General features: G+C 52.5%; 1 protein-coding gene across 1 annotated transcript in view; it reads left to right on the top strand.

The window, feature by feature from the left end:
- The window catches only part of KSR2 (kinase suppressor of ras 2), a 77,514-nt gene extending 59,639 nt beyond the window's left edge, over positions 1-17,875 (top strand). The window contains exons 15-19 of the mRNA XM_010563369.1: positions 5,128-5,224; positions 9,662-9,795; positions 14,501-14,632; positions 17,202-17,331; positions 17,738-17,875. Of these exons, the coding sequence (XP_010561671.1) occupies positions 5,128-5,224; positions 9,662-9,795; positions 14,501-14,632; positions 17,202-17,331; positions 17,738-17,875 (631 nt within the window). The remainder of the gene's footprint in view (positions 1-5,127; positions 5,225-9,661; positions 9,796-14,500; positions 14,633-17,201; positions 17,332-17,737) is intronic.
- The last annotated feature ends 6,697 nt before the right edge of the window (positions 17,876-24,572 follow it).

Raw genomic sequence — 24,572 nt, 5'->3', positions numbered from 1 at the left:
ATGGATGGTGTTTCTCAGGGCCCGGGGAGGAAGGAAACCCCACGTTGCTTTTATTGAAAGAGACGGGAGTGATGGGGAAGGCGGTTCCCTGCTTGCCAGTGGGTGCAGCAAGGAGGGAAAAGAAAGTTGTAGTCCTGGGGCTGAAACATTTCCACGCCAGATCTCCGGGTGCTGGGTATGTGTGGCTCAGAGAAGAGCATCTTTGCTTCACCAGGAGGTTCGGGCAGTGGCGGATCCCAGTGAAACCAGTCCTGAGCATCCCTCACAGGGCTGGGGGGACCTGGGGCCCCAATAGCACTGGGTGCCACTGGCAGCCCATGGGGATAGCTGGCCTGTGAACCAGCCAAGCTTTTTTACCCCCCCAAGCTTTTCACTAGGGGGTAAAAAAAAAAATATATATATATATATATAGGTGTGGGGTCTGACACATGCCAGCTTTCTCCTTAGACTGAGACCTAACAAACTCATTGCAGCTCATGTCGGTGTGACCCTGGTTGTTCCAGCTGGGTGTCCCCGCTGTCCTTGGGGTGGCATTTAGATGCAGAGGGCTTGGGGAGCTCAAGCTGGATGATGCCACTGCTCTGCTTTGCTCACACCAGCATAGCAGGGAGAACGTGCGTAAAGGGTGCCATATTTCTTATTGATTTTTGAGGAAAACAAAGCCTAGGGATAAAAATTAACCCAAACTTCTCCCTTTGCTGCTCTTCCAGTCTTGTTTAATTTTCCATTTTGTGAAACACATTTGTGGCTGCCTAGTTTCAAAGGCACAATTGCCAGACGTCGGTAAAAGAGAAAAACAAGCCAATATATGGAAACAGCTTGAAAACTTCCCGAATAACTCGGGCACGTGCAGGTGTGTGCAGTACTGGTTCCTCTCCTCCCTGCTGCAGCTAGTCCTGCTCAGATGAAATCAAATAAGTCCCAGCTCAGCAGCTCTGGTTGCTGTGGTCGTATCTTTCTTAATATTCCCCAAAGATTTCTTCTTTTCCGTGAAATAATAAAAAGCAGCGAACTGCTGGGGAATGTGGAAGCATCCGAGCAGCCCCTCCTTTGCTCTGTCTTTCCTCAAGCACAGATGTAACCTGCTAGCAGAGGTATTTTTATATTAAAGTACTTATTATTAATTCTCACTCTCTCTCCTTCTGTGTCTCCCCTGGGTGTAGAGTGCCGGCTATCACCATGGTATCTGAGCTGGTTCCCCATAAATCAACATACTAGCAAGTAATGAGCTTCCTGGGGTCTGGCATTTATCACTTTGGGGTGTTCAAATGATCCTATTTAATTTAATGGGCATTTATGTGGATGGTTGAGCAGAGGGAAGAAAAGCACAAAACACCGGTGAGTAACAGCGTCGGGACCTGCGTGCAGCCGTCGTACCATCAGCTCTGAATTTATTCCTGCTCCTGAGCAGGAGCCGGGCTGAGGTCTTCAACCCTATAGAGATGATGGCCATCAATATTGTGGGGGAGGGGAAAAAGCCCCAATGAGTGGGGGATGGATGAGGCTGTTTTCACATCGAACGGCAAAAATATCAAGAGGCAGTGCTCCAGCTCTTCCTCACTCATCCCTCCTAAATTGTTCCTCTGCAAGTCACTTTGGCTTTGCTCCCGTTGCTGATGTCTTCAGCCCACGCTGGTGAAATGCAGAGTGTTTATAAAGCAATTTGGGATTTGGCTTGCTTGGCTGAACACTTCAAAAACTCATTTTGAATAGAGAGTTACATCTGCAGCGGGATGGGGCTGGGACCGTCCTGGTGCCGGGGAAGGCTGCGAGCCGAGGTTACACTGTGGGTTGAGGTCCACTCCTGGAAGCCGGGGACCCCTGGAAGGGTCTTTGCATCTCCCCGAGCCACCGGGCCAGGCTGTCCCTGCTGCCTCTCGGCTCTGGCTGGGGTTTGGCAGGATGCCGGGGCACATGTCACCGACATCCCTGCTCTGCCGACGGGTGGGTTGGAGAGGTTGAGGAGGAGAAGACAAGTGTTTGTTTACGAATACGTACTTCAGCGGTGAATAAGCCGGGATCCGTCTGAAGACGCGAATCGTCTGCCTTTGTTTCTGGTGTCAAGCGTAGGCGGTCGCTGGCCTTGTGATCCGCAGCATCGCTCGCTCGCAGCCGGCTGGATACCTCAATGCTGTGGTTCAGCATAGACCTCTTGAAGTGGAAAGGCAGAAGATGATGTGCGTGCCCTGGGAGCCGTGCTTTGTGCCTGCTGCTCCTGCCCGAATGGGGAACGATTGACGGCGGATGAGGAATGAGAAGAAGCGAAATTGTTGAGCTCTGCCATGAAAAGGTTCTGCAGGTGGTGGCTGAATGGGCTCAGGTGCTGCATAATAGGTATCAACCGGGCTTTATCTCTCCATTGGCAGCTCCTTATGCGGCAAGAAAACTCTAACAAATACTGGTGCGGTGGTTGCTAGTTGAATTCATTCCGAGGAGTTATTCATTGAGGGGAGGAGAGAGGCACCTGGGCTGCCTCGATGGCTCTGCCGAGGTCTGATGAGCGGTGGTGGCATGTCCTGTGTCCGTGGTGCTTTGCTGTGTGCTGGTGCCACCACCCCGGCTCTAAGTGGTGGCTGCTCCGCTTGTGCCGGGGCTCATGCCAGGTCCATCCGCTGCCTCCTTTAATGCGGTCCCTCTGTAAATGAAGCGGAGAGATGGGAATCTCATCCGAAAAGGGCTGCGGGCTCCGCTCCCGCGGTTATCTCTGCAGTTCAGACAGGCAGAAATTTGAGGATTTTTCTCTAAACAACCCTTTCCCAGGAAAACAGCTAATCTTAACTCACTTTAGGGTTGAAATCAAACCCAGGTCCAGTGCTAATCTATTCATTGCATTTGCAGTGTCGATTCATGACTAATGCAGACCACAAGCTGCTTTCTCGAATGGTTTTCTCTGGGGGAAAACAAGTGTTTGCTGGGGAGCAGGGAGGGCTGGGGGAACTCCTTCATGCACAGGCAGGTCATGGGAGGTGGCAGAAAGCCTGTTGCACTCCAGAGCTTAAAGCTTTACAGGTTTATTTAGCAAATTAGTGCAAAAAACCCTTCATACTGTAAAGGTGGTGGAAAAAGAATTCATGTCTGTCATTATTTTGCACCCTTTAATTCTGGTTGCCGAAACCCAAGGGTTTTCTTTATCACTTATTTCCAAGTAAGAGTTCAAGTGCTTGGATCCTAATCTTCAGACAAATTCATATTCGACTGCAGCCAAACTATCGCAGAAGATAGGAAGCGGCTGGTTTAGTTAAAGGAAGATCATGCTTGTAATTGCGGGTGCCTCGGGTTTGCAGTCCAGCTGGTGTGCTCAGGGACGTGCTGAGACACCTGAGCAAGGGGAACCATTCCTGAGGCGGCAGTCGCACGGGTATGAAGATGCCCTAAAATCCTCACCGCAGCTTGCTTGCATCCGGCAAGGCTATTTCTAACACAACCTGTGACAAAGTACCTCGAAGGATGCTGTTGTCTTGCCAAAACCTGTGAGATATGGGACCGGTTCCACTCCTGCTCTGCTGCTTGACCTAAAAATTGTGCTCTCTGCCCAGGGAGGGAGCTTTTGGCTTAGGAGCAGGAGGATCCTTTGTATCCATGAGCTTCTGAAGAAGCAAGCAAGGTTTAATCCCAATAAGCAGTATCCCAATTCCAATCAGTTTAATCCCCCGAAGAGCTGTAGAGAGCTTGGCTTTCCCCAACTTTCTGGAGGTGAACCTCTAACATCCCTGCTCTTGGGGGCTAATTGCTTACAGGGACCTTATCTGCATCCAGGTGATGGCCTTGGCCACGTGGTAATGATGGGGGAACGGCAACCGCACTGTGGTTTGGAGGGATAGTTATTGCCGTTTTCAATGTCCGCAGGGAAATCACGGCAGAGCCTCCTGGGGGTTTTGCCTCATTGTACTGTTTGAAGCCAGCCTTGAGGTAAAAAATAGAAGTGGGGCTTTACCATGATGTTGCATTCCTGATTCCTCTGGATTTTCAAGGTGGGAGAAGTCACTGTGGGGCTGTTCACCCCTCCGCAGGGCTGTGCTGAGCATCGCTGCCCTTGGCGTGCCTAAGCCGGGGGTCTGAACCGTCCCCTCTCCCCATCTGAGCAACATGGTACCCAGGCAAACCCAGGGCAGCTCGGTGTGATGCTCCTCAGCCCTTGCAATGAGGCACAGCTCGGGCTGGTTATTTCCATCCAAAAAGGGCAAAACCTGTTATCTCAGGGGATAAATCCAGACTGGTCCATGCTGGCATCCCCAGGGCTGGAGGAGATGGGCAAGGGGGAAAGTGGTGGAGCCAAGCGAGGATGCAGTGAGGGAACAGAGGAATTAAAACCTGTAACTTTTTATTTGTTAACTAGAACAGGATCAAATTAACGTCTGCGGTTGCCGAAGCCTCTTTAACGAGACGTGTGTCAGGCACTTTATTTCCCAGGCACAGGTATCCAGTCTCATCTTTCTAAAGTTGCCTGTAATGAGCGTGGGTGGATATAGAAAAGCAAAAAAGCCCTTTTTTGTGGGCAGGAGTCGAGGCAGCATGCACCCACGTACTCCATTATGATATTCAAATGTCAATATATTTTTAATTGGTTTATATCCCCCCCCCCTCCAGCTGCCTTTGGTAATTAAGGCTCTGTAAATAGATCTGTAAATAGATTTTACTGTAATTGGTACGAGAAGGAAAATTGGAGGACATTGTACAGTGCATTGGGTTGGGTTTTTTTTTTTCCTCTCTGTCTTTCCTCTTTTGACTCATATTACATCTGTGAGTATTGTATCCTCCGAGGGAAGAGGCGGGGAGCCATGGGCAGTTTTGCACAAAAAGTCTGAAGCAAGAGGACCAGGTGGTTTGCTTGCGGCTGGGACACGGGGAAGAGCCAGGAACCAGCCCAGGTTACCCCTTAATGGGGCTCAGCACCATGGCGATGGTACCAGCACGCACCGGGGAGCAGCACGAGCTCCCTCCCAGTGCCACAGTGGGGAGAGCCCCCAGTTTCCGTGCTGAATCTTCAATCTGCCTTGAGATGTAGCCAAAGCTTTTGCAGTTATTTATAGTTCCCCGCCACAGCCGCTGCCTTTATAATTTGGGGATGTTTCTTGGCGGGGGTTTCTAAACTGTGTTTCTATCTTCTCCCTTTTCCTGTTCTTTCAGCCTGTGTAAAGGACGGACTCTCTACTCGGTGGTGAGAGATGCCAAAATCGTCCTGGATGTCAACAAGACAAGGCAGATAGCACAAGAAATTGTGAAGGTACGGTATGGTGTGGGGGCAACTCGGCACCGATGGGGGTCTGGGTCCAGCCAAGAGCCCAGTCAAGCTGCTCTGGGGAGTGGGAGTGAAGAAGCCAACGAGGGTGGGCAGGATAGCACCTCTGGACTTTAAAATCCAGGTCTCTTAGACCTCCCTCACCCTTGTTGAGCTGAACTGGGGTGGTATCAAGGCTTCCCACGGGCTCCCCGTGCAGTGGTGAGCTTGGGGCTCACCCTGGCCACAGCTCCTTCTTCCCCTTTGGAAGTCCAGCTTTGCTGCTGCGAGCGAGTTGCTGGTTGGATATTCCTCTCCCCTTGGAAAAAAAAAAACCCTAATCTGCTGTTGGTCTGAGATTTCCACATCTCTGTAGTGAAAGCATCCCCGCAGCCAAGGCACCCGGAGGAGTCAGTGCCGTGGTGCTCATGGCAGGAGGCTGTGTGTGCCATGAGGCAGAGCATGCGTACATTTTTCAGAGCTAAAAAAGCTTTTCCTTTCACAGCGATGACTCAAAGTGCATCTTCGACACTTCAGATGTGACCGTATAAATAGATGCTGGGGAGGATCCTCACGTGGCAGGGTTAAGTGGCTGGGAAGTTGCGTCCTGAGCCATCAAAGCTTCCCATCGTGTGTCTGCAATGGTTCGTTTTCCTAAGAGGTGTTGAGTCGTCTGCCAGAGTAGGGTTGTACTGTGATTCCAAACATATTTAACGATACCAAAAGTATTTGGCATGTGTTCTACCTTGGGAGCTGCGACACTGACCCTGTGCCCTGCTCAAGGTCAGCCAGCACCTCTGGTCCCTAGCAAGACCAAATCGTCTGGGGCTAAGCTCCCATTTAACATATTTCTATGGAAAAAAAAAAAAAAGTTTTTCTGGCAGATCTTAAACCCCCTTAAATATTCAAATCCATGTTATAAAACAGAATATGTTCTGCAATATATCCTGACTGGTGCCGTTCCCCTGCCTGTGCTTATGCTCTGTCTTATTAGATTGCCTATTTTGCGTTTATTTACACCCAGATTTAGCAAAGTGCATGTTGCTTTTAAAGTCAATTCCTTAAATTCCCCCAAAGTCTCTCGTCTCCGGGCAGGAGCTGACAGTTGAGCATAGGCTTAACTGCTTTGCTGAGCTGTCTGCGTCCGCACGGACATTGCGAGAGGTGTCTTGGAGCTGTGATGTAGCTGAGCCCCATGTTGGGGTGATGGAGGGAAGCTGCAAGGGATGAACTTCCCATCTTCAGTGTACTGTCCTGAGGCATTGAGCAGGTCTCCCCGCTCCAAGGGTGCTCCTGGACCCATTGGGTGATGCTGTCAGCCCCATGCAGGGCTCTAGTGTGCCCAAAGTTGGGTAGTGGCACCTTCTTGCAAGCTCTGGCTTGCAAGTTGGGGTGTCTGAGACAGCCGAGGGCTTCTCTGCTTCATTTCTCTTTTTGATCCAGTATTTTCCACTTTTTAAAGATGGATTTTTCCCACTGAGCAGATGTCTGAGGTATCACATAGGTTTGCCTCATATTTTTTCCCCTGACTACCACTGCGCTTGTGCTCAGGGTTCTCGCCTCCCAGATGTTCACAGCAGGAGGCAACAGCTTGGTGCAGCCCCTTTCTCTGTGCGCGTTGCATCACTTCATGTAGGTTGGGGTTTTGAGGACTAGGCTAAGAGACCGCTGTCTTCTGCAGCTGCATGTGCATTAGGAATGGGTTGGAAACCTTGAACTTTTTGCAGTGTTGTGAGGCATTGCCAGCACTGGGGAAGCATCACTGGGTTTGTGAGATGAAAGCATCGCCATGAAGAACACCAGCCATGAGATCTGCTGAAGCAAATCAGCATGACTGCACATAGACCTGGTTGTAGCCCCAGCAGCAAGCCCGCTTCCCTGCGTCCCCTCTCCTCCTTGGGAATACGGAGTTGGGTGTTCCTGCTGGAACAGAGGGGTTTTGTGTCTGAGTCAGGTCCCCGTAGGAATTAGCAGAGGTCCAAAGGCAAAGCCGTGCGGCATGGGTGCTGAGCTCAGGCTCTCCCTGTGCACTGGAGGGATTTCAAGACAGCGGCTCCTGCTCGCAGGAGAGGTCCATCACACCCCTGTCACAGCCATCCCGGTGCTGTGCCCCAGAAATATTGCCCATTGCTGGTGTGCACTAGGAGGAACAGTTTCTCTGCCTTCCCACCTCTCCGTGTCAACCATCAGCAGATGTTAAGGACGTTTTGGGGGACTTGGAGGTGGCTGGTGTGGAGAGGCGAAGGAAAACCCCAGCATCTTGGGTTGGCTGGGCTCGGGGTGGCATCACTGGGAGGAACTGGAGGCAGGACCATGGTGGAATCTTCGGCTTTGCCACCCGGTCGCGACAGTTGTTTGACTTTATCCTTTGAGTCCCCGTACGCGATAGGAGAGCCGTTAAGCTTATTGGATTAGCGACTGCAAGGGCTCTCGTTATGCCATGATCCTCCGGAGGCAAAAATTAATTTATTTAAGAAGTGAAGCCGGCAGAGGGAGCTGGCTTTTCACGCACACCGGGCAGCTGAGCAAATTAAGGCATTATTGGGCCGAAAGTGTTTTCTCACAGATCATCCTGGGGGCGAAGGTGGCGGGGCTGGAATTTGCAGTGGGATCTGCGCGATAACCCGCGGAGCGAGGCGAGCGATTCGGGTTTGCTGAGAGCTCCTCGAGAAATACCTTCAGCAAAGGCTTGGCTGCGTTTGATGATTGCATGGGAGATGTGTTCCCATCCATGCTGTCTAGGCATGAGTGCAAAGACCCCGCTGCCTGCTCTGAGCTCCCGTCAACCCTGGCCGATGGGAGGGGGCTGCAGAGCATCCCCGTGGCACTGGGTCTCATCCTGTCCCATGGATGCTCAGGGCCCTGCGCTGCACCTTGCAGGAGAAACAGGCTCCCAACATTGAAATGCTGTTCCTTGCACAACCCTGACACTTTGTGAAGGTGACGGTGACATTTTAAAGCAGATTTTTAAACCTCATCATTATTTCATGTGCTGGGACCTGGAGACCCCTAATTAATCCCAGTGTCTGGAATGGTCCCAGCATCCAGCTGCAGCTGTGGCATCTCAGGGCCAGCCGCAGCCCCGAATTCTTTCCTTCCTCCAGCATCCTTTAGCAGAGGCTCTTCAGGATTTGACCGCCAAGGGGTGCAGTTAAAGCCCCGTGACTTGCTGGGTTGGGGTGTTTGTGGTCCCCAGCAGCACGTTGTCTCCGGCTGCTCCCAGCCTTTCCCGCTGCTGGAGCAGAGCCCTGCAGGTCTATGTGCTGGCGAGTCCTTGGTACCCTCAGGATTTTTTTCTACATGCCGGGCATTTGCATTTGAAGATTTGTGGGTTTTTCAGCTTGCTTTCCCAATTTTTCCAGATCGTTTCTGAATTTGGATTGTGCCTCCCAGCTTCACACAGGCTGCAAACTTAAAAATATATTCTTGCTCCACTGCCTGTGTGGTTAATGGTGATATGTGAAAAGATGGACCCCCGTGGAAATTCAGTTAATAAATCCCCCCATGTCAGTGATAGACAACTGATACTCTTAAGCAACAGTTTGCTGGCCCATTTGGCATTTATCCTTCAGTAGCTTCCTCTAGACCAGGTTTCCCCTAGTCTGCTTATGAGAATGAAAAGTGAGACAGCATCAAAAGCCCTGCTGAAGTCAGGATAAATGGCTTTTATCATCCTCCCCGTTCCCAGAGCTGGTTATCCCGTTGAGCTGAATGTCTGCCACATGGAGCTGTCGGCAGTCTGCTTGATTTGTCAATGCTAAACAAGCCCGGTGCAGGGGAGTTTGGATTTCCCACCCATGGACTTTTTTGTTTTTGCATCATTAGCAATAATTTTAATTAACCACCAAGTAGCTTTTCCCAGGGGAAAAGAATTAAGGCAAGACTCCTGCGCAGTGCTTGTTTCCAGACTAATGGTGTCGGTGTGCACATAGGAAGCACTAATGGCTCAGCCAGGGTGTGCGATAGCAGTGATGGAGAGCTTTGACTTATTACACTTCTACTCCCAGCCCCAAAGAGAATGAAGGAGAAAACATCATCATCATCAATTTCTCAGCAGAGGATTTCAGGAAAGCGACTGCCAGTTTGGTTTGCTGCTAATTTTTCTTGCATAACCAATGAATCAGGAAGATGAGCAGGTGCCATCGCAGCCGAGACACCCACACCACGATCCCGTCACCCTCCGTGAGCACCACCCGATGCCCATCCCAAGCCAGGGAACCCCTGGACACCTGGGCTTTCTGCAGGGATGTTTGGGGATGTGCAGCCTTTGGCTGTGGCCCAGCCGTAACACGGTAGTGTGGACGTGCTGCCGCAGCACAGGGATGTTCCCAGTCAGGTTCTCCCCGTCTTGGTGATTGTGGGGCTTCCCCTGCTCTGCTATTATCCTGTCTGTTTGTGCTGCTTTTTCAATTTTGGGGTATTTTTCTCTCTCTTCCATCCTAGGGAATGGGCTACCTGCATGCCAAGGGGATCCTTCACAAGGACCTCAAGTCAAAAAACGTTTTCTATGACAACGGGAAGGTGGTGATCACGGACTTCGGCCTCTTCAGCATCTCGGGAGTTCTCCAGGCAGGCAGGTAGGACATAGCGTGCTGGAAATACTGGCATTCTTCCCCATGCCCTAGAGCTCCCCTTTGAGCTGGGAACGTGGGGAGAGAGCCCAAAAACCTCCTCTGCAAGCGCCTTTCTGGGTCTGCAGCCTCGGTAGACATGAGGACAAGGTGCATTTGAGTGTCCTGGGACTGCCTTGGGGATTTCACCATCTCACCTCCCAGGATTTCGCTTTTGAGGAGGCTTGCTTTGGGAATACAGCAAGATGTGTAGCTCCTGCAGAAACCCCTCTGCCCCCCAAGTGGTGCTCCCTCAAAATGCAGCTCCGTGCTCAACGCCAGTGTTGGGTTTGCAGTGCAAAACCCCAGAGGGATGGCGAGAGCAGGGCTGAGGTTTCTGCAGCGAGGTGGGTCTGGGCTCAGCGCCGAGCGGTGAAAACAAACTGCTCTGCTCCTTGGGTGCAGAATTTGCAGCTTGTTTTGATTTGATTTAGTTTCATTTATTTTTTAAACCTAGCGTCGGGAAGGCAGCGTTGCTTTTGATCAGTAGGAAGGAGCATGGTGCTGCGTGCGAGTCTGCAGCGGTTTGGTTCAGAGAGGCAGGACCTGGCCCCTGCAGGGTGTCTTGGACCCAACCTCTTCCCACGGGATGCATCATTTCCATGGCCAAACAGCCCTGCAGCCATCCAGGAGATGCTCCTCAGGCTCAGTTTCACTGGGGCCAGCAAAGCTGGCTCGTTCCTTGGCATTTCCCCAACACTCTTGTTATAAATCCCCTGGCACCTTTTTCATCTGGGCCGATGAGAGGTGCAGCAGCCCAGGTCAAGCAGTGCCATCCCCGTGGTTGTCCCCTGGCTGCTCTGGTGACCTTTCGGGTGCTGCAGACATCTGGCCGTGGTGTCTGCGCCAAGCTGGGACATGGAGGAAGACACAGAGAAAATGAGAGCCAAGCTCGGGACATTTACAGCATTGTGACATTTTTTTGTCTCTTTGGGTTTGGAATCAAGCCCATTTGGTAAATGTTCCTTATTAAATGGTTTTTTTTCCAGTGCTTTGGGAAGTTTTCCAGCTGTAGGCATGGCAGGGCAAAGAGTTTCAGCAGCCGTGGTAAGGAAGAAAAGCAAAGCTGGGGGGAAAAGGAAACAGAAGAGGGGAAAAAAGAACAAAGATTATATTTTCCTTTTTTGTTAAAACTAAAAAAAAAGAGCGTTGCTGACATTTTCCCAGTGGGAGAATGCTTTTCTCATGAAACCCTTTGTGTCAGAAACAGCACAGGCCAAGTGTGGCGTTATCGGCGCCGGCAGCTCAGGCAGGTTTCCTCCGGCAGCACGGTACCCGCCTTCTGGTCCCTTCTGTCTCCATCACCCCATGTGATGGGGTTTGTAGCTGGAGAGGTTGTCGTGGCCGATCAGCACTTTATGGTGAACATGCTCAGGAGATAAAATGCACCTTGGAAACCACATATTTTTTTCTAATTCCTGTGTGATGAGGTCGAAGGATTAGAGGAAAAGGCGATGGCTGCCTCTCTCCATCCCATGCCTCTCACGGCAAGCTGGGCAGCCAGCCTTTCCATTCCACTTGTATAAATATCATCTGGTTTTAGCACAAAACTTAGCCAAAAGCTTAGGAAGCCCAAGAAATCCAGCAGTGCTGCTGGTCTCCCCGCAGTGGAGAAGTGGGTTTCGGCTCTGGTTTAGCAGCTGGGCAGGGAGGTTGGGACTTAGGTCCTGCCCAGATAAGGTTGCCGCTTGTTCCAGCAGTGGTAAAAGGATTTGGGCAAAAATAGCCAAATTTTGCTAGGGACCTTTGCTGTGTAGGTCAGAGATGCTCTGGAGATAAAATGAGAGATGAGACGCTGGAGAAATGGGGTATCCGATAGGGCGGACTAATGCTTGGCAGTCTCCGCTCAAGACTGGAGTGTCATTTGGGGGGTAAAGTCCAGGAGATTGCTCAGGAGAGGGAAGACGGCAACGTTGGGGTGGTCAGAAATGCAAGGCTGGACAGAAATGAGCAGCATTTTGCAAGAAAAATGGAGAAGATAGGGAAATTTTGCCCAGAGGACCTTTCAGTGTGGCTGCCCTGGACTGCTGGTGGCACACACATCTTCTGCTGGTGGAGAGCTGAGAGACAGCTTTGGGGATCCGCACTCATCAGTCACTGTGAATTTTGAAGCAGCAAGTGTCTGCAGGTCTGATTTCCCTTCTCAGGCTGTTTTTCTTTGCTGGTGACGGTTTCTCTCAGATGAAGAAGAATGATAAAGCCCAGTTTTGTTTCCTCAGAGGCTTGTGTGGCCACAGGACAAGCATGCATGGAGAAGGGAGCAAATTTTTGCAGCTCAAGTTAAGGACGCTGATGTTGCTTCAGATGTGAATGAGAACTACAAACTGGCCTGTTTTCACTAGGGTTAAAAAAATGATGTGGTTTAAAAATCCTCCTCATCCTCTGAGAGCAGGCTCACCTTCAGTTGATGAAAGCATCCGGCACAAGGAGTTTGCCGCGTCCGTCTGTGCCGTGACATGCTTGCACTGCTGAAAAACGAGACAGCTATTGCAACTAAAATACCTTCTGCAGAGACTTCTTAATCCGGTGTCTTATCCTGGTGAAATCAGATTTATTTCTCCTTTATTTAAACGTTGTTGGGCTTGGTAGGGCTGCTGTGTAATTAGGAGGAGTGTGAGATGGGTCTTGAATAGTCTGAAGAGCTCTTCTGTTCTTGCTTTTGCCTTGGGGCTGGCTTGTCCTTCGGTGGGTTTAGCAGGCGCTTGGCTAGTCATGCTGCTTTCTGCTAGTGGAATTGGCGAAGTCGGTTATGAAACTTTTGTCATGAAAGCTCAAATTGCTGTAATTGAACCGCATTTGGGATTGCATTAAGGCTTAGCCCTCATTGCTGGAAGCTCGTAAACCTGTAGCTGCATGCTCGGCTGTACGTGAGCTTTGCAGAGGGGTGAGGCTGGGCTTGCATGGGAGCTGTGGAGCCAGAGCTGGTCACCAGAGATCCCAAGGCAAGCCCGAATGCCACTTCTGGGATATCACAGCACTGGGTGACCTGAGTGAGCAAAAATAAAAGCCCCATGTGCAATCCTGGTCTCGCTGAGGGTGCTGGAGCAGAACTGAGTGCTGCCCACTGCATCCTGCTCCCTGCTGCTTGCCTAGAGATGGAGACTGTAGACAGAGGGAAGGATGAGCGAGCTCCTCCGCATCTTTTCTAATCGCCCCAGTGCTTAACGCCGGCTTGTAATTAAGAGCCGCACAGGGCTGGAGGATGGCGGTGGGAGCTGGCTGGGGAGCTGAAAGCCTCCCCCCTGTGCCAAAGTGCTCTCGCCTGTGGCTCCTGGGGCCGGAGGGTCCGTGTCTCGCCGGAGCTGCTGATTGCGGCGGTGGCTCCGACACAGCAGGGTGAAGAGGAGTTGTCGAGTCCCCAGAGGGGGCATGGAGGCTTAATCAGCGATTCCCTGGATTGTCAGCATTCTTCCCTAGGGAGGGGTTTCCTCCTCCGAAAGCTGCCAGACCCGGGGGGTGATGCCGGGGGACGGGGATGGCTTTGCGGCCAGGAGAATCTAGATTGCATCGTCTTGGGATTGCGCGTGTTGCCTGCACGCAGCCACGGGGGGAAAAGCCAGCCAAGGAGTCAGCGTTTGTGGTGGGAGCTTGTCATCCTGCCTTGGGGGTGGATGGAGATGCCCGTGGCTGGATGGTGTCTCCCGGGACCTGGGCTCTGGGATTTTGGCCCCAGGCTGAAGTTCAGGAGGACAGATGACCCCACAGCCATCCCTTACCCCTGCGCATCACTATCTTTGGGAGGGCATCAAAGCACAAACAGGGAGAAATTCCTTGATACGAGTCAGCGGGCTCTTTCTTCTCTAGCCTGACGTGACATGGGACAGTATTTTTTACCTCCTGCAAAACTATGCTGCCAAATTTGGGCTCAGACACACGATCAAGCCACTTAATGTGTCACCACCACCGGTGGTCCCTGCCCATTTCCCTGCCTGGGGACCCTTTTTAAGCCAGCAGTGCATCCTAGGTGCCTGCTGGAGGATATAAAGGATGAAGAAGCAACCAATGTCATCCTCAGCTGTTGGCCGAAGGAGTTTAATGTATTTGTACTGAGCAGGGGGACCTTGAGGAGGTGGAGGAAAACACAGCCGAGGTTAGCTGAGGGGCTGGTGATTGTAACAAAGCCAGCCTGCTCCCATGGGTGATGGCATTGGAGGCTTGGACACAGAGGTGGGCCGGAGGGGCTGTTTGGGGGCCAAACACCTGAAAACTCTGATTTCCAGGCCATTATTATAGGATGGCTTTGCTCAGCAGAGACCCTTAGAGGTCCCCAGTCCAATCTCCTGCTCAAACCACAGCGGGGCCATCTCAGGTGTCAGCTCTGGTGGGATTTACCCCAGCTAACACTTTGCCCCTGCTCTTTTAAGGTGTTTTGGCGTATCGGTCACAGCAAGGGCCCCAGCAGACCCTGCATCCCCATCACCAGCCCAGCAGAGCCAAAGCTCCCCCTCACCACTGTCCTGTGCCCAAATTGTGCCCTGCTGCCTGGCAGGGACAGGCATGGAGCCACCGTGCTGGCATTTCTCAGAACAGGGTTAAAACCTGACTGCAAGGATGCTGTACAGAAAACCAGGCTTAAATGCCCTGGGGAGAGGGTGGGAGGGCTGTGGGGCTGCTCGCCGGTGGTGATGTTCCCCTCTGTGGTACCCACGGGTTTGGCTCCGTGTTTTGGCAGGCGGGAGAACAAACTGCGGATCCAGAATGGCTGGTTGTGCCACCTTGCCCCAGAGATCATCCGCCAGCTCTCACCGGACACCGAGGAGGACAAGCTGCCCTTCTCCAAGCACTCGGATGTCTTTGCACTGGGGTGAGACCTCGCGGCAGGGCGGGCAGGCAGGCTGCAGAGAACTGGCATGGTTGTGTCAGGTGTGAGCTGCCCTGAGCAGCCGGGAGGGGACGGAGACACTGCTTGCCAAAACACTGATGGGACGCTGCCTGCGGGAATCCCCATCACTGGGCTTGAAGCACCTTCCCGCTTCATGAAATTTAGAGTTAACCTTCCCCAAAATCACCAAATTTTTGCTGTTTTGGCTATGGCTCCGGGCAACAGGATCCAGAGTGTCCTGGGGATGCCAGCCTGGTGTAATCTCTTCCCTGCATCCTCCCGGGGTGGGTACTGATGAGAAGGTGCTCTGGATGTCAGCTGGGGATGCAGAGGTTTGGGGACACAGGTCTGGGAGCCCCCAGACACCCCAATTCTCCCCACTAGCCGGCTGCAGAGGAGCTGGCAGTGGTGGCTGCCACTGCAAGCCGGGGCTGCCGGGGGGGAGGAGATGCCAGAAGGCCAAGAAGAGGAGAATTGATGAGTCTCCTTCAGCGAAGCGGCTCATCGCTCCTGCCGTTTATCTGAAAGCAAGCTTCCCTTACGGCAGGAGCCCAAACACGCCCCAATAAAACCTTTCTAGAGGTGGACGTAGGGCTGGGGGTTTTATCCAGTGGATTAATTTTCTTGTGGATACCTTAAAGGCTGCAGGGATTAGCACGCGTGGGGCTGTTATCGGAGGCGGTATTTCCATCAAAACCGCAGTAATTACAGCTGAAAGGGTCAGGCTTTTTTTTTTCCCCTCACCGAGGTATAACTTTAGCACAAAATTAAAGAAGTAATTAAGGGATTGTATAGAACCGAGAGTTGGTTACTTAGACTTAGTTTTTTTCTCTTTTTTTTTGAGTGTGAGCTCTGCCCTTATGTAAAGCATGAGTTTCCTTAAAAGATTAAAAGATTTTCCCACATTTTTCCTCTTTCTTGTTTCTGCTGCCCTCCGCTGAGCCCAGGAGGCTCACAGATGATCTGGAGGGTTATTGCCATTGCCGCTTCCCTCTAGGGATTTGGGGATCAGCGACAGCAAGAGGAAAAGATCCTTTAAAGAAGATAGAAGTGTTAAATTAAAGCATGTATGAGGGCGACACAGAGTGGGAGGCTGAGGCTGGTGGCATATGCTCTCTGAAGCCTGAGAGTTCGTGGCAATAATTAATATTAGATACGTGGTCTTCTTGTGCAAAGGGGGATGGAGCAGCAGACCACTCTCCATAGCACCATCCATACCCTGGGAAATGCAGCCCAAATATTTTGGACACATCTGAAAGAAGGAAGGTGAAAAATTAAGCCTCAAACTCCCAACTAGAAACTTGAATTTAACTGCATTGGATGCATTCAGGCACCTTCAGAATCCCTGATCCTGCCTGAGCACCTCGTCCTGTGCTGCTGGGACCTGCCCCTCTCCAGCCCCTCAATTCCTCTGCGTCCACAGCACCAACGGGCATCTCACATTATTCAAATTTTTGGAGATTTACAGCCAAACTGTGCATATTTTTCCAAAATCAGGAATGCTGATTTTCAAACTCAGGAAGCCCCAATATGCAAGAGTGATCTTTCATATATCAGACCCCCTCCACCAGATTTTTCCACCCTGGTGTCATTTTAACCCCATTTCTTGCTGCTTTAACTGGCCGTGACAGCATCCATTGAAGGCAAAAGTAGGTCCAGGGAATTTGCCTTGGAAATCGGGGCTAGCACTGTGGGAGTTGGGGCTCATCCAGCCTCCAGGTGCCAGAAAATGAGGATGCAAAACTCCCAGGCGGTAGCGGGGGTGGAGGACCACGGGGGCGGCCACCAACCCAGCCAGAGATGCCCTTGTTTTGGGATATTCCCTTGGATTTGGGAGTCCTCACGGGAAGGAAGGCTTGGCTTAGAGATAAGAGCAGTGCAGTGGCAGATGGTTGGGGGTTCACGTGTGCCATCACCCGGTGAGGGTGCTGGGGATGGTTCACGCCATGGCTTGGATGGCTTTTTGTGGCTCGGAGCGCTTTTTGCAGAGGAAAATGAAAAATTCAGAGTGAAAGCGAATGCTGGGGCTTGTCCTTTCCCCACACTCGCTGCCCCGCGCAGCTGGAGCAGATGGCAGGGTTAGAAATGCCAGCCCAGCAGCTGGACCATGTATTTACCTCCCGCATCATCTATTAAGCTGCTCCGCGGGCAGCAGGGCGAAGGGCTATTGCAGCCCGGCAGGAGATTCCCACTTGATGTAACAGGCTGACTGGCAGCTCTGCCCATGCCTCTGCCCGTGCTTCCCATCAACCTCCATCCTCCTGCCCACAGGCCAGGTTCTTCCCTGGTGTAAACTGGGGGCTGCAGCAGGCTGGTGGCTTGCTCTCGGTCAAGCCGACAGCCTCAGTTTCCCCATCTGGAAAATGGGAGCGATGATATCTCTGTAATGAGTGCTGAGCATCTCTGGTGTCGTATCTAGGATGAAGCATCTCCTGGATGTCAGTGATTTTGGAGCAGAGAGAGATGGTGGATGTGGGTGCAATGGCTAGATGTATGCTCCAGGGATGTCTCCCATCTCCTCCCATCTCTAATCCCCGCTCTCTCCCAACAGCACGATCTGGTACGAGCTGCATGCACGGGAATGGCCCTTCAAGACGCAGCCGGCGGAGGCAATAATCTGGCAGGTGGGAAGAGGGATGAAGCCCAACCTCAGCCAGATCGGGATGGGCAAGGAGATCTCGGTAGGTGGTGTGGGGCAGGCGCTGGAGCCGCGTGTGTGTGTGCATGGAGTGGGATCATGCTCCACTGGAGCACGCCCTGGGTGGAGGGTCCCTCTGAAAAACACTCTGTGCTGCCCAGCATCTGCCAACAAAAAAGTAAGGGGTCCCTCCTTCTCCAGCCAGCGAGGCTTGGTCCTGCTGCTGTGGCACGAGTATCAGATCAGCTTGCACGTCCCTTCTGCCCCAGCCCTTCGCAAGGATGTAGTGATGGAGACAGGGTTCTCATGGGATGGGTGCATCCCCTCAGCTGCAGCCCTTTGCAAGGATGCGGTGATGGAGACTGGGTCCTCGCAGGGTGGTTGCTGGGTGCGAGGGTTGTAGTGGGAGAGGGACTGGCTCTGTTTGCTCACGCGCTCGCCCTGTGCAGGACATCCTCCTCTTCTGCTGGGCCTATGAGCAAGAGGAGAGACCCACCTTCACCAAGCTCATGGACATGCTGGAGAAACTGCCAAAGCGCAACCGTCGCCTCTCCCACCCCGGGCACTTCTGGAAATCGGCGGAGTAAGTCCCTGTCCCTGCTTGTCCTTCCCTGTGCCAGCAGGCAGCTCTGCCTGCGCTCCCCAAGACCCCACTGTCACAGCTGAACGGCTGGGACTGGCACTGGGGGAACACAGGGATGAGCTCTGGGTGCCTTCAATGCCAGCTGGGTGGGCAAGGGTGGGTAGGAAGGGTGGTCACAGAGTGCTGCGCCCATGCCAGCTGTCACTGTGATGCTGGCTGTCTTCACTGGGGTAAAAAAGCCTGTGAAAGTAGATGGAGATGATCAGGAGGAGCCTGGCGATGTGCTCCATGAATGCCGGGAGGAAGAAGCAGAGTAGGTCCAGGGGCAGGCTGGAGCCAGGACCTTGGGGACGTCTCCTTTGGGGACATTGGCCAAGGCTCCTGTGCCTGCCCGTGCAGCATGCTCAGAGCAGTTTTCCCTCCCAGGAAGGTGTTTTTTCCTTCTTTTGCCCAGACTAATTGATGCAGGGGGGATGACCTGCCCAGGGTCCCTCCCCAGACCTGCAGTCTGTGTCAGCTGTCACAGCTTGCAGTGGTGGGAGAAGGGGAAGGTCTCTTTTTCTCCTGCAGACAGCACGTGGCCAAGTCCTGCTCTGTTTCATTGCTTTGGCTTAGTCACATCTCTCTGCTTCAGCAAACGCAGCGTAAATGGGTCCCCAGCCAGGGTTTCAGGATCTGGCCTGTTGGTAACAGCAGGAAAAATGCAGAAGAATCACTTAGAAACTCATTTTCTTCCCTGGAATTCATCATATTACGACAAATAGGACCAAAAGCCTAACCCATGTGGAGGCTGCATGCACAGGGGGGGATTTTTCCTTCTCCAGGCACGCATCCATGGCCCGTGGAGGCTGGAAATGGGCATGGTGGGAGGGCAGGGAGAGGTGAGATAAGGGAGAGAAGCGAGGATACTTTGGACTGCTTCAAGCATCCCCCTTGGACCCTGCTGAGGGTTGGAGATGCCGATTTCTCCTTCCGCATCTGATAACAAACCTCCTCGCTTCTGTATCTCTGTGGCAAGTGCAGGCTGCCCCAAGGTTACGGGCACAGCGAAAGCTGCCAGAGTGTCCCCTGTGCCACCTCCCATCCCCGTGTGCTCGGGGCTGACGAGGAGCTCCTGGGAACAGCACAAAGCCAGCGGTCAGATGGCCCCCAAATCACCCGGAACGTAAGCTGCTAATCAGGAGGGAAGTTAATTACCAACCCGTGCTCCGAGCAGGCACCAGGGTGGCTCCTGCAGCCGGGCAAGGAAAGCTGAAGGTTGATGAACCCCAAAGCAGCAGGCTGTGTGATTGCTCACTTGGCAAGGTTTTGGGTTTTTGGGAAGGTTTTTGCGATCACGGAGCCACGCTCTGCCTGCCACTGGCTTTGGCTGCCCGGCAGCTTCCCCTTAATTACCGGCCCCCTCTTTTGCTAAGCGTGAGGGGAGCGAGGATGCTTCAGCTCGGTGCTCACTTTCCATCCGAGCTGCCTCCCTCCTTAGGGACTCGGCTCCGGCCGCTCTTCCCGTGTTAGGTCCCAGTTTCCCCGTGGGGTAGAAAACCCCTCGGGGGTCCTGCTGCTGGGAGAGTTTGTGTGTCTGTGGCTGGGGTGAGGTGTGTGGTACCCAACAAGCCCTTTCCCCTCTAGACGATACTGAACCTGAGAGCTGCCTGCACCAGGAAAACCCAAACCAGGCTGGTGCACGGCTTTGTCCGGGGGCAGCCCTGTGGCAAAGCCATTTGGGGAGGCTTTTTACAACGTGCTGCCCTGCAAAAACCCACGGTGCCGCAGAACAAAGCGCCCAGTGCTGACTCTGCCATGTTGTGTCCTTTCCAGGCTGTGACGGGAGGAGTTAAGGGACGGTGCCTTCCTCCCCCTGCAGTTCTCCTCTTCCTCTCCGCTTCCCACCCTGTGTTACAGAGGAGCAGCGGGCACCACGGGCCGACAGCGGGACGGGAATGAGCCTCTTCCCCCGCAGCGTTTCACCCTATGAAGCCTCTCTGCAAGGGCTGGAGGAACCGAGCCGGCGGCCGAGCCCCGGGAACGCCCGGCTGCGGTGGGATGGGGACGGCAAGCGGCTCTCTGTGCACATGGGGTCGGGTTTCGGGCTGGTTCCCCTCCGAGCAGGGGCAACCCATGAGGCAGACAGCTTCAATTTAACCCCAGGGCTCCTCTGATCCCAATCAGCATGGTCAGCGCTCATAATGCTGGGTTGGGGAGGGGTTGCTTCTTGGTTCTTGGTGGGTTTATTTGATTTCCTTTATTATTTTTTTTTTTAATGGAAAAAAAAAGAAGGAAATGTTGCTGATTCATGAGTTTAGCGCTGGAACCTGCCGCGGCCAGGGAGTGCCGCCGCTATTAGCTGCCCCCCCGTGGGGAAATGCATCTGCAGAGCCGGAGCTGGAGGCGTCCTGCTCCCCCACGCCTCGGCAGCCCCTTCATGGGCAGCGGTGACCTTTCACAAGTGGCCTCTCTACCTCCCGGCCATGCCCACTTACGTTTCCCCCCTGGGGTCTCCGTCTCGGCAGGACACATCTCCACATTCTTGTTAATTTAGCTGTTTGCCCCGATGTGTATCTAATCAGCGAGCCTTTCCCTCTTGCCCTCCCCAGCGTTTCTTTGCTCTTGGCTTTGATCTTTGCTCCCAAAGGTGCTGCCGAAGCCCCGGGTTTGGGGATGCTCTGGGACTGGGCAGAGCAGAGCGGCTGGGGTCGGGGTCCTTCCCCTCTCCCCTTGCCTTCCCCGGGCCCAGTGCCGGAGCCGGGGATGCAGACAGGCTCTGGTTGTACAGAGCATCTCCCTTCCCAGCCCCAGCATGGGAGCCGTGGACATCTTGGCTGAACAAACAGCCATGCCCAGGACCGTTTTTCCTTGCATATTCATCTTCCATCAGCCAAATCCCAGACCTCACCGAAGAGATGCTCTTTGGGCAGCGTCTCAGAGCCGGTGTTGCCATCTGAATACCGTGTGCTGGTATTTCCCTCTCCCCATCAGCTGGGATGGGCCCTCGAGCCCATTAGATGAGCTGTCAAGTGACAGATGATAGCAAATTGCGTTTTCAGGGCCTTATTGAGCGTAATTGCTTGACAGGAACCATCCTGAATAATTCAATCGTAGTCTAAGTTAGCTTTAATTTGGAGACATGACGAGGCTCTGCAAACTAACTAGCCCTGGTTTGTTTGCTGCTCCTCTAACTCCCCCGTGCCAGCATTTGAACCACTTTAGCATAAGTAAATGAAGATTAGAAACCTAATTGCAGCTAGGAAGAGATGTTACTTTAATCATGGGCATCTGTACGAAGGTGATTTTATTTCTTAAAATTTGCACACGTGCATATGTATAAAATCTGAGGTGGGCAGGAGCAGAGGGAGTGAATCTGGCCTCCAAGCGTGCTGGCAGGGGGTTGGTCTGGATGAGTCTCCTGCTGATGCTTTTGGGGCATTTGCTGTGCCACGCGGTCGCATCTCACTCTCAGATGTTTTGCACGAAGTGGGGATGAGGCAGGATCACCTGCCTCTGCCTTTGACGCTGAGGCCAAGTGGGAGGAGCAGGCGAGGGCAGGATGAGCCCTCGTTTGTGCTAATTGCCCCCTGCACCAGGCAGCACGGGTGGTTTGTGGTCCCTGGGTGTGATGCTACAGAGCTCAGTGTAGGTGGCTGAGCATCACCTCATCCCGGTGATGAAGAAGGATGTTCCATGGCTGTTTGCCCTCTGCCTCTTCCACATTCCACCTCTTCCATCGCTAACATCCCCCCCCTGCACCTTCTTCATCCTGCCGCAGGAGCGATGTCCTCTGCCGCCCGTCCTCCCCATCCCAACCCTTCCCTGCTGTCTCATGCCCTCTCCATCCTCTGCGTGTGTGCACACGTCTGCCATAAACGTTGCACTAAGCCTCAGAGTCTCTCTGAGTTTTCACCAATGCCTTCACCTGTGGTGGTGCCGCCGGCGTCTGTGGGAGGGAGCACACTCCCGTTGCTGGAGGTCTCGGCTGCTGGGGGGGCGCAGGGAGGTCTCACCATGAAATCACCGGTCCCAAAACCACATTCAGATGGAGCAATGGCTGTAGAAAGGTGGTGTCCTTCTCACTGTGTGGTTTTAGTTTCTAAGCAGGTGTGAACTTCCTAGGTGAGCAGTAGCAAGTGGAACGTGTTGGAAGGAGGAAGGAGGTAATACCATGGGTGATGGTCAGCACCAGGGCTGGAAATTGCTGTAGCTTGATAGACGTTGTGCAGATTCATGGTGGAAAGTACAAAGTCCGTCTTGAAAGACTTGCTGTGGGTTTGCTCTCTGTGCCCCAAGTCCACTGCTTGCCTGGAAAGTCTCACCTTGACATGTCCCTCCTACAGGATCTCACCAGCCCTTGGCAGATGCCTGCTCTATTTTTTCAGCCGAGACTCAAGGAAACGAGTGAACTGATGAGCATGTTGGTTTGGTTACCCCACAGCATCAAGTCCTCACCAGGAGCATAGGGCTCTCTGCAGCGGCCTCGGCCAAACATTTCTCCCCTGGATTTTGGGCACCTGAAAGGAGCTAAGTGCTCCTATAGCCAACAAATCTTGCCAACTCTTCCCTCATCTCCCTCCTCTTTCTGCCCCCTTCCCTCACTGTAACGTCTCAGCCAGGCCATGAGCAGAGCCATTGCACAATAGTATCGATGGAAAAATAGCTGCCCTGTATTTATCATAAATTAGCTCAGAAGAGCAGCTCCTTCCCTTCCATTCAGCGCAGCAACGGTTGTTTATGCAGCCGTGTTATTTGCATCATGCCTTCTTATTTTCGAAAGTCTTAATTATTAAAAAAAACCAAACCAACAAATCTTACTTTTTTTTTTGTTGTTGTTGTTCTTTGTTTTTTGACTCTGGCTTTGTGAGGGTTTTTTTTTCCCCCGGTTTAAAAATATCCAGCCCTTCAGCAGGGAGAGAATGTAGGAGAAGCTCTCCACAATGCCCTCTAATAGGAGATCCGAAGGAGCGAGAAGGTCCATCCGGTGGCTCAGTTTAGCTGCGTGAGCTAGAGGAGAGACAGGGGTTATTTCCAGATGCGCCAGGCGAAAGCGGAGCCAATTTTAGCACGGCGGTGGTTTGAGCAGCAGCTTGAGACGTCGGGAACCACCCCCAACCCCAGCGTACGTCCCCAGGCTCTTGCAGCGGAGCAGCCCCAGCAATGCTCTCCTGGCCTTGCTCCTCCAGCTTTCAGCTGCTTCATCCTTTCGGTCACGCTCCGAGGCTCTTCCCTGAGCTTCCCAGCCCCTGAGCTTGCTGCTGTCTGAGTTTTTTCCCAGCGTTTCAGTGCTCATGGGGAACACCGTGTTTGGGGCTGGGTAGTGAAGCCGCTACCAGTGATGGAAGCGGTGGTGCTGCATGGCCCTGAAGCACTATGTCCTCCTTTGGCTGCTAAATTATAGCCCCTGGTCCTGCTGCTTCTTCTACCCACCTTTCCTCCCAAATTACTCAAATCCTCGCTGAGCCATGACTGGGTGGCTCCTGGGGATGCTGAGCTCAGAGTCCAGCCCCGATGACTTTTACCCAGTACTTGACCACGGCAGGAGCTGAGATTATTAAGATTTAAGGCAGACGGGAGGCAGAAATGAATGTCTTGGAGGCAGAAGAGCTGCTCAGTCTTTGCTAGATGCTACGGAAGAGTTGGTGGAAGGCTTGGTCTCTTTGGCCGCGCTAAAGAGAAGGGTGATGTGTTGGTGGTGCCACGAGATGCTGTCTGCACCCCCCAAGTGCCGCGGGGAGCCCCGGGTCGAGCCCACTAGCGGCCAGCGCTCTGCTGGGCGCCTTCACTTTCCTTCCTCCTTTCTTCGCCATTTATCTATTTTAATTTATTTTTAATTTTTTTTTTTTTTTTTTTTTTGCAAATAGTGATTCTTCGGGAAGCTTGGTCAGCTGCAAAAGCCTTCTTTAATTTCCAGTCTCTGTAAAGTATGCTGTTACATTTTCTTGTACATAAGGTATATATAAATATATATACATATCTCTATATGTATGTATATAGATATATACATATATAATGAGCTCTAAATCCTGTACAGTTTCAAACTGAACTCGATGGCCTGCTTTGTTTTCTCTGTGTTAGTTCTGACCGTTGCAGAATGAGCTGACTTTCATTTCCCTTTTCCTCTTTCCCTTTTCTTTTTATAAATATATACATAAATATATATATATATATTTTGTTGTCGTTGTTGCAAAACTCTCGTCACTGGAAAAGAACAGTTGATTCTGGTGCAAAAAAAATATCACCCACAAACCAACAAAAAAAATTGCTGAGAAAGGCACGATGGATCTCCCCGATGTAAATTTGTACAGTAACATTTATAACGTTTTCTACACTTGAAGAAAGTATTTATAATTTCAGCTGTCTGACTGAGTGCGAATCTCTGTGACCTGCAGAAATGGATAGCCATTTGTTCCCGTGGTTTCTCGTGCAGTGTTTGGTGAGGTGACAGTGTATGAATTATTTATGCCAATAAAAAAAAACAAAAACAAAACCACCTTTGACAACCATTGCACCCCTGTGCTGCTCCGCGTCCCCGCGCCGCCGCCTGCTCCCTGCCCTCTCCTTGCTCCACGGTGGCATCGCATCCCGGTGATGGGGTGAGAGTATTTGTCCGTGGCGGGGTCTGGACCACTCTCCTCCATCAGACCCCCGGGAGCATCTCGGTGCCAAACTCTGGTCCAGCGATGCTCAGGGGGAAACCCAGCGCTGCCGAACCCGCC

Source organism: Haliaeetus leucocephalus, unplaced genomic scaffold (assembly GCF_000737465.1).
Source record: "Haliaeetus leucocephalus isolate CR32 unplaced genomic scaffold, Haliaeetus_leucocephalus-4.0 Scaffold165, whole genome shotgun sequence".
NCBI classification, from domain to species: Eukaryota; Metazoa; Chordata; class Aves; order Accipitriformes; family Accipitridae; genus Haliaeetus; species Haliaeetus leucocephalus.
The sequence above is the reverse complement of the archived record's forward strand: the minus strand, read 5'-3'. Positions and strand labels throughout refer to the sequence as shown.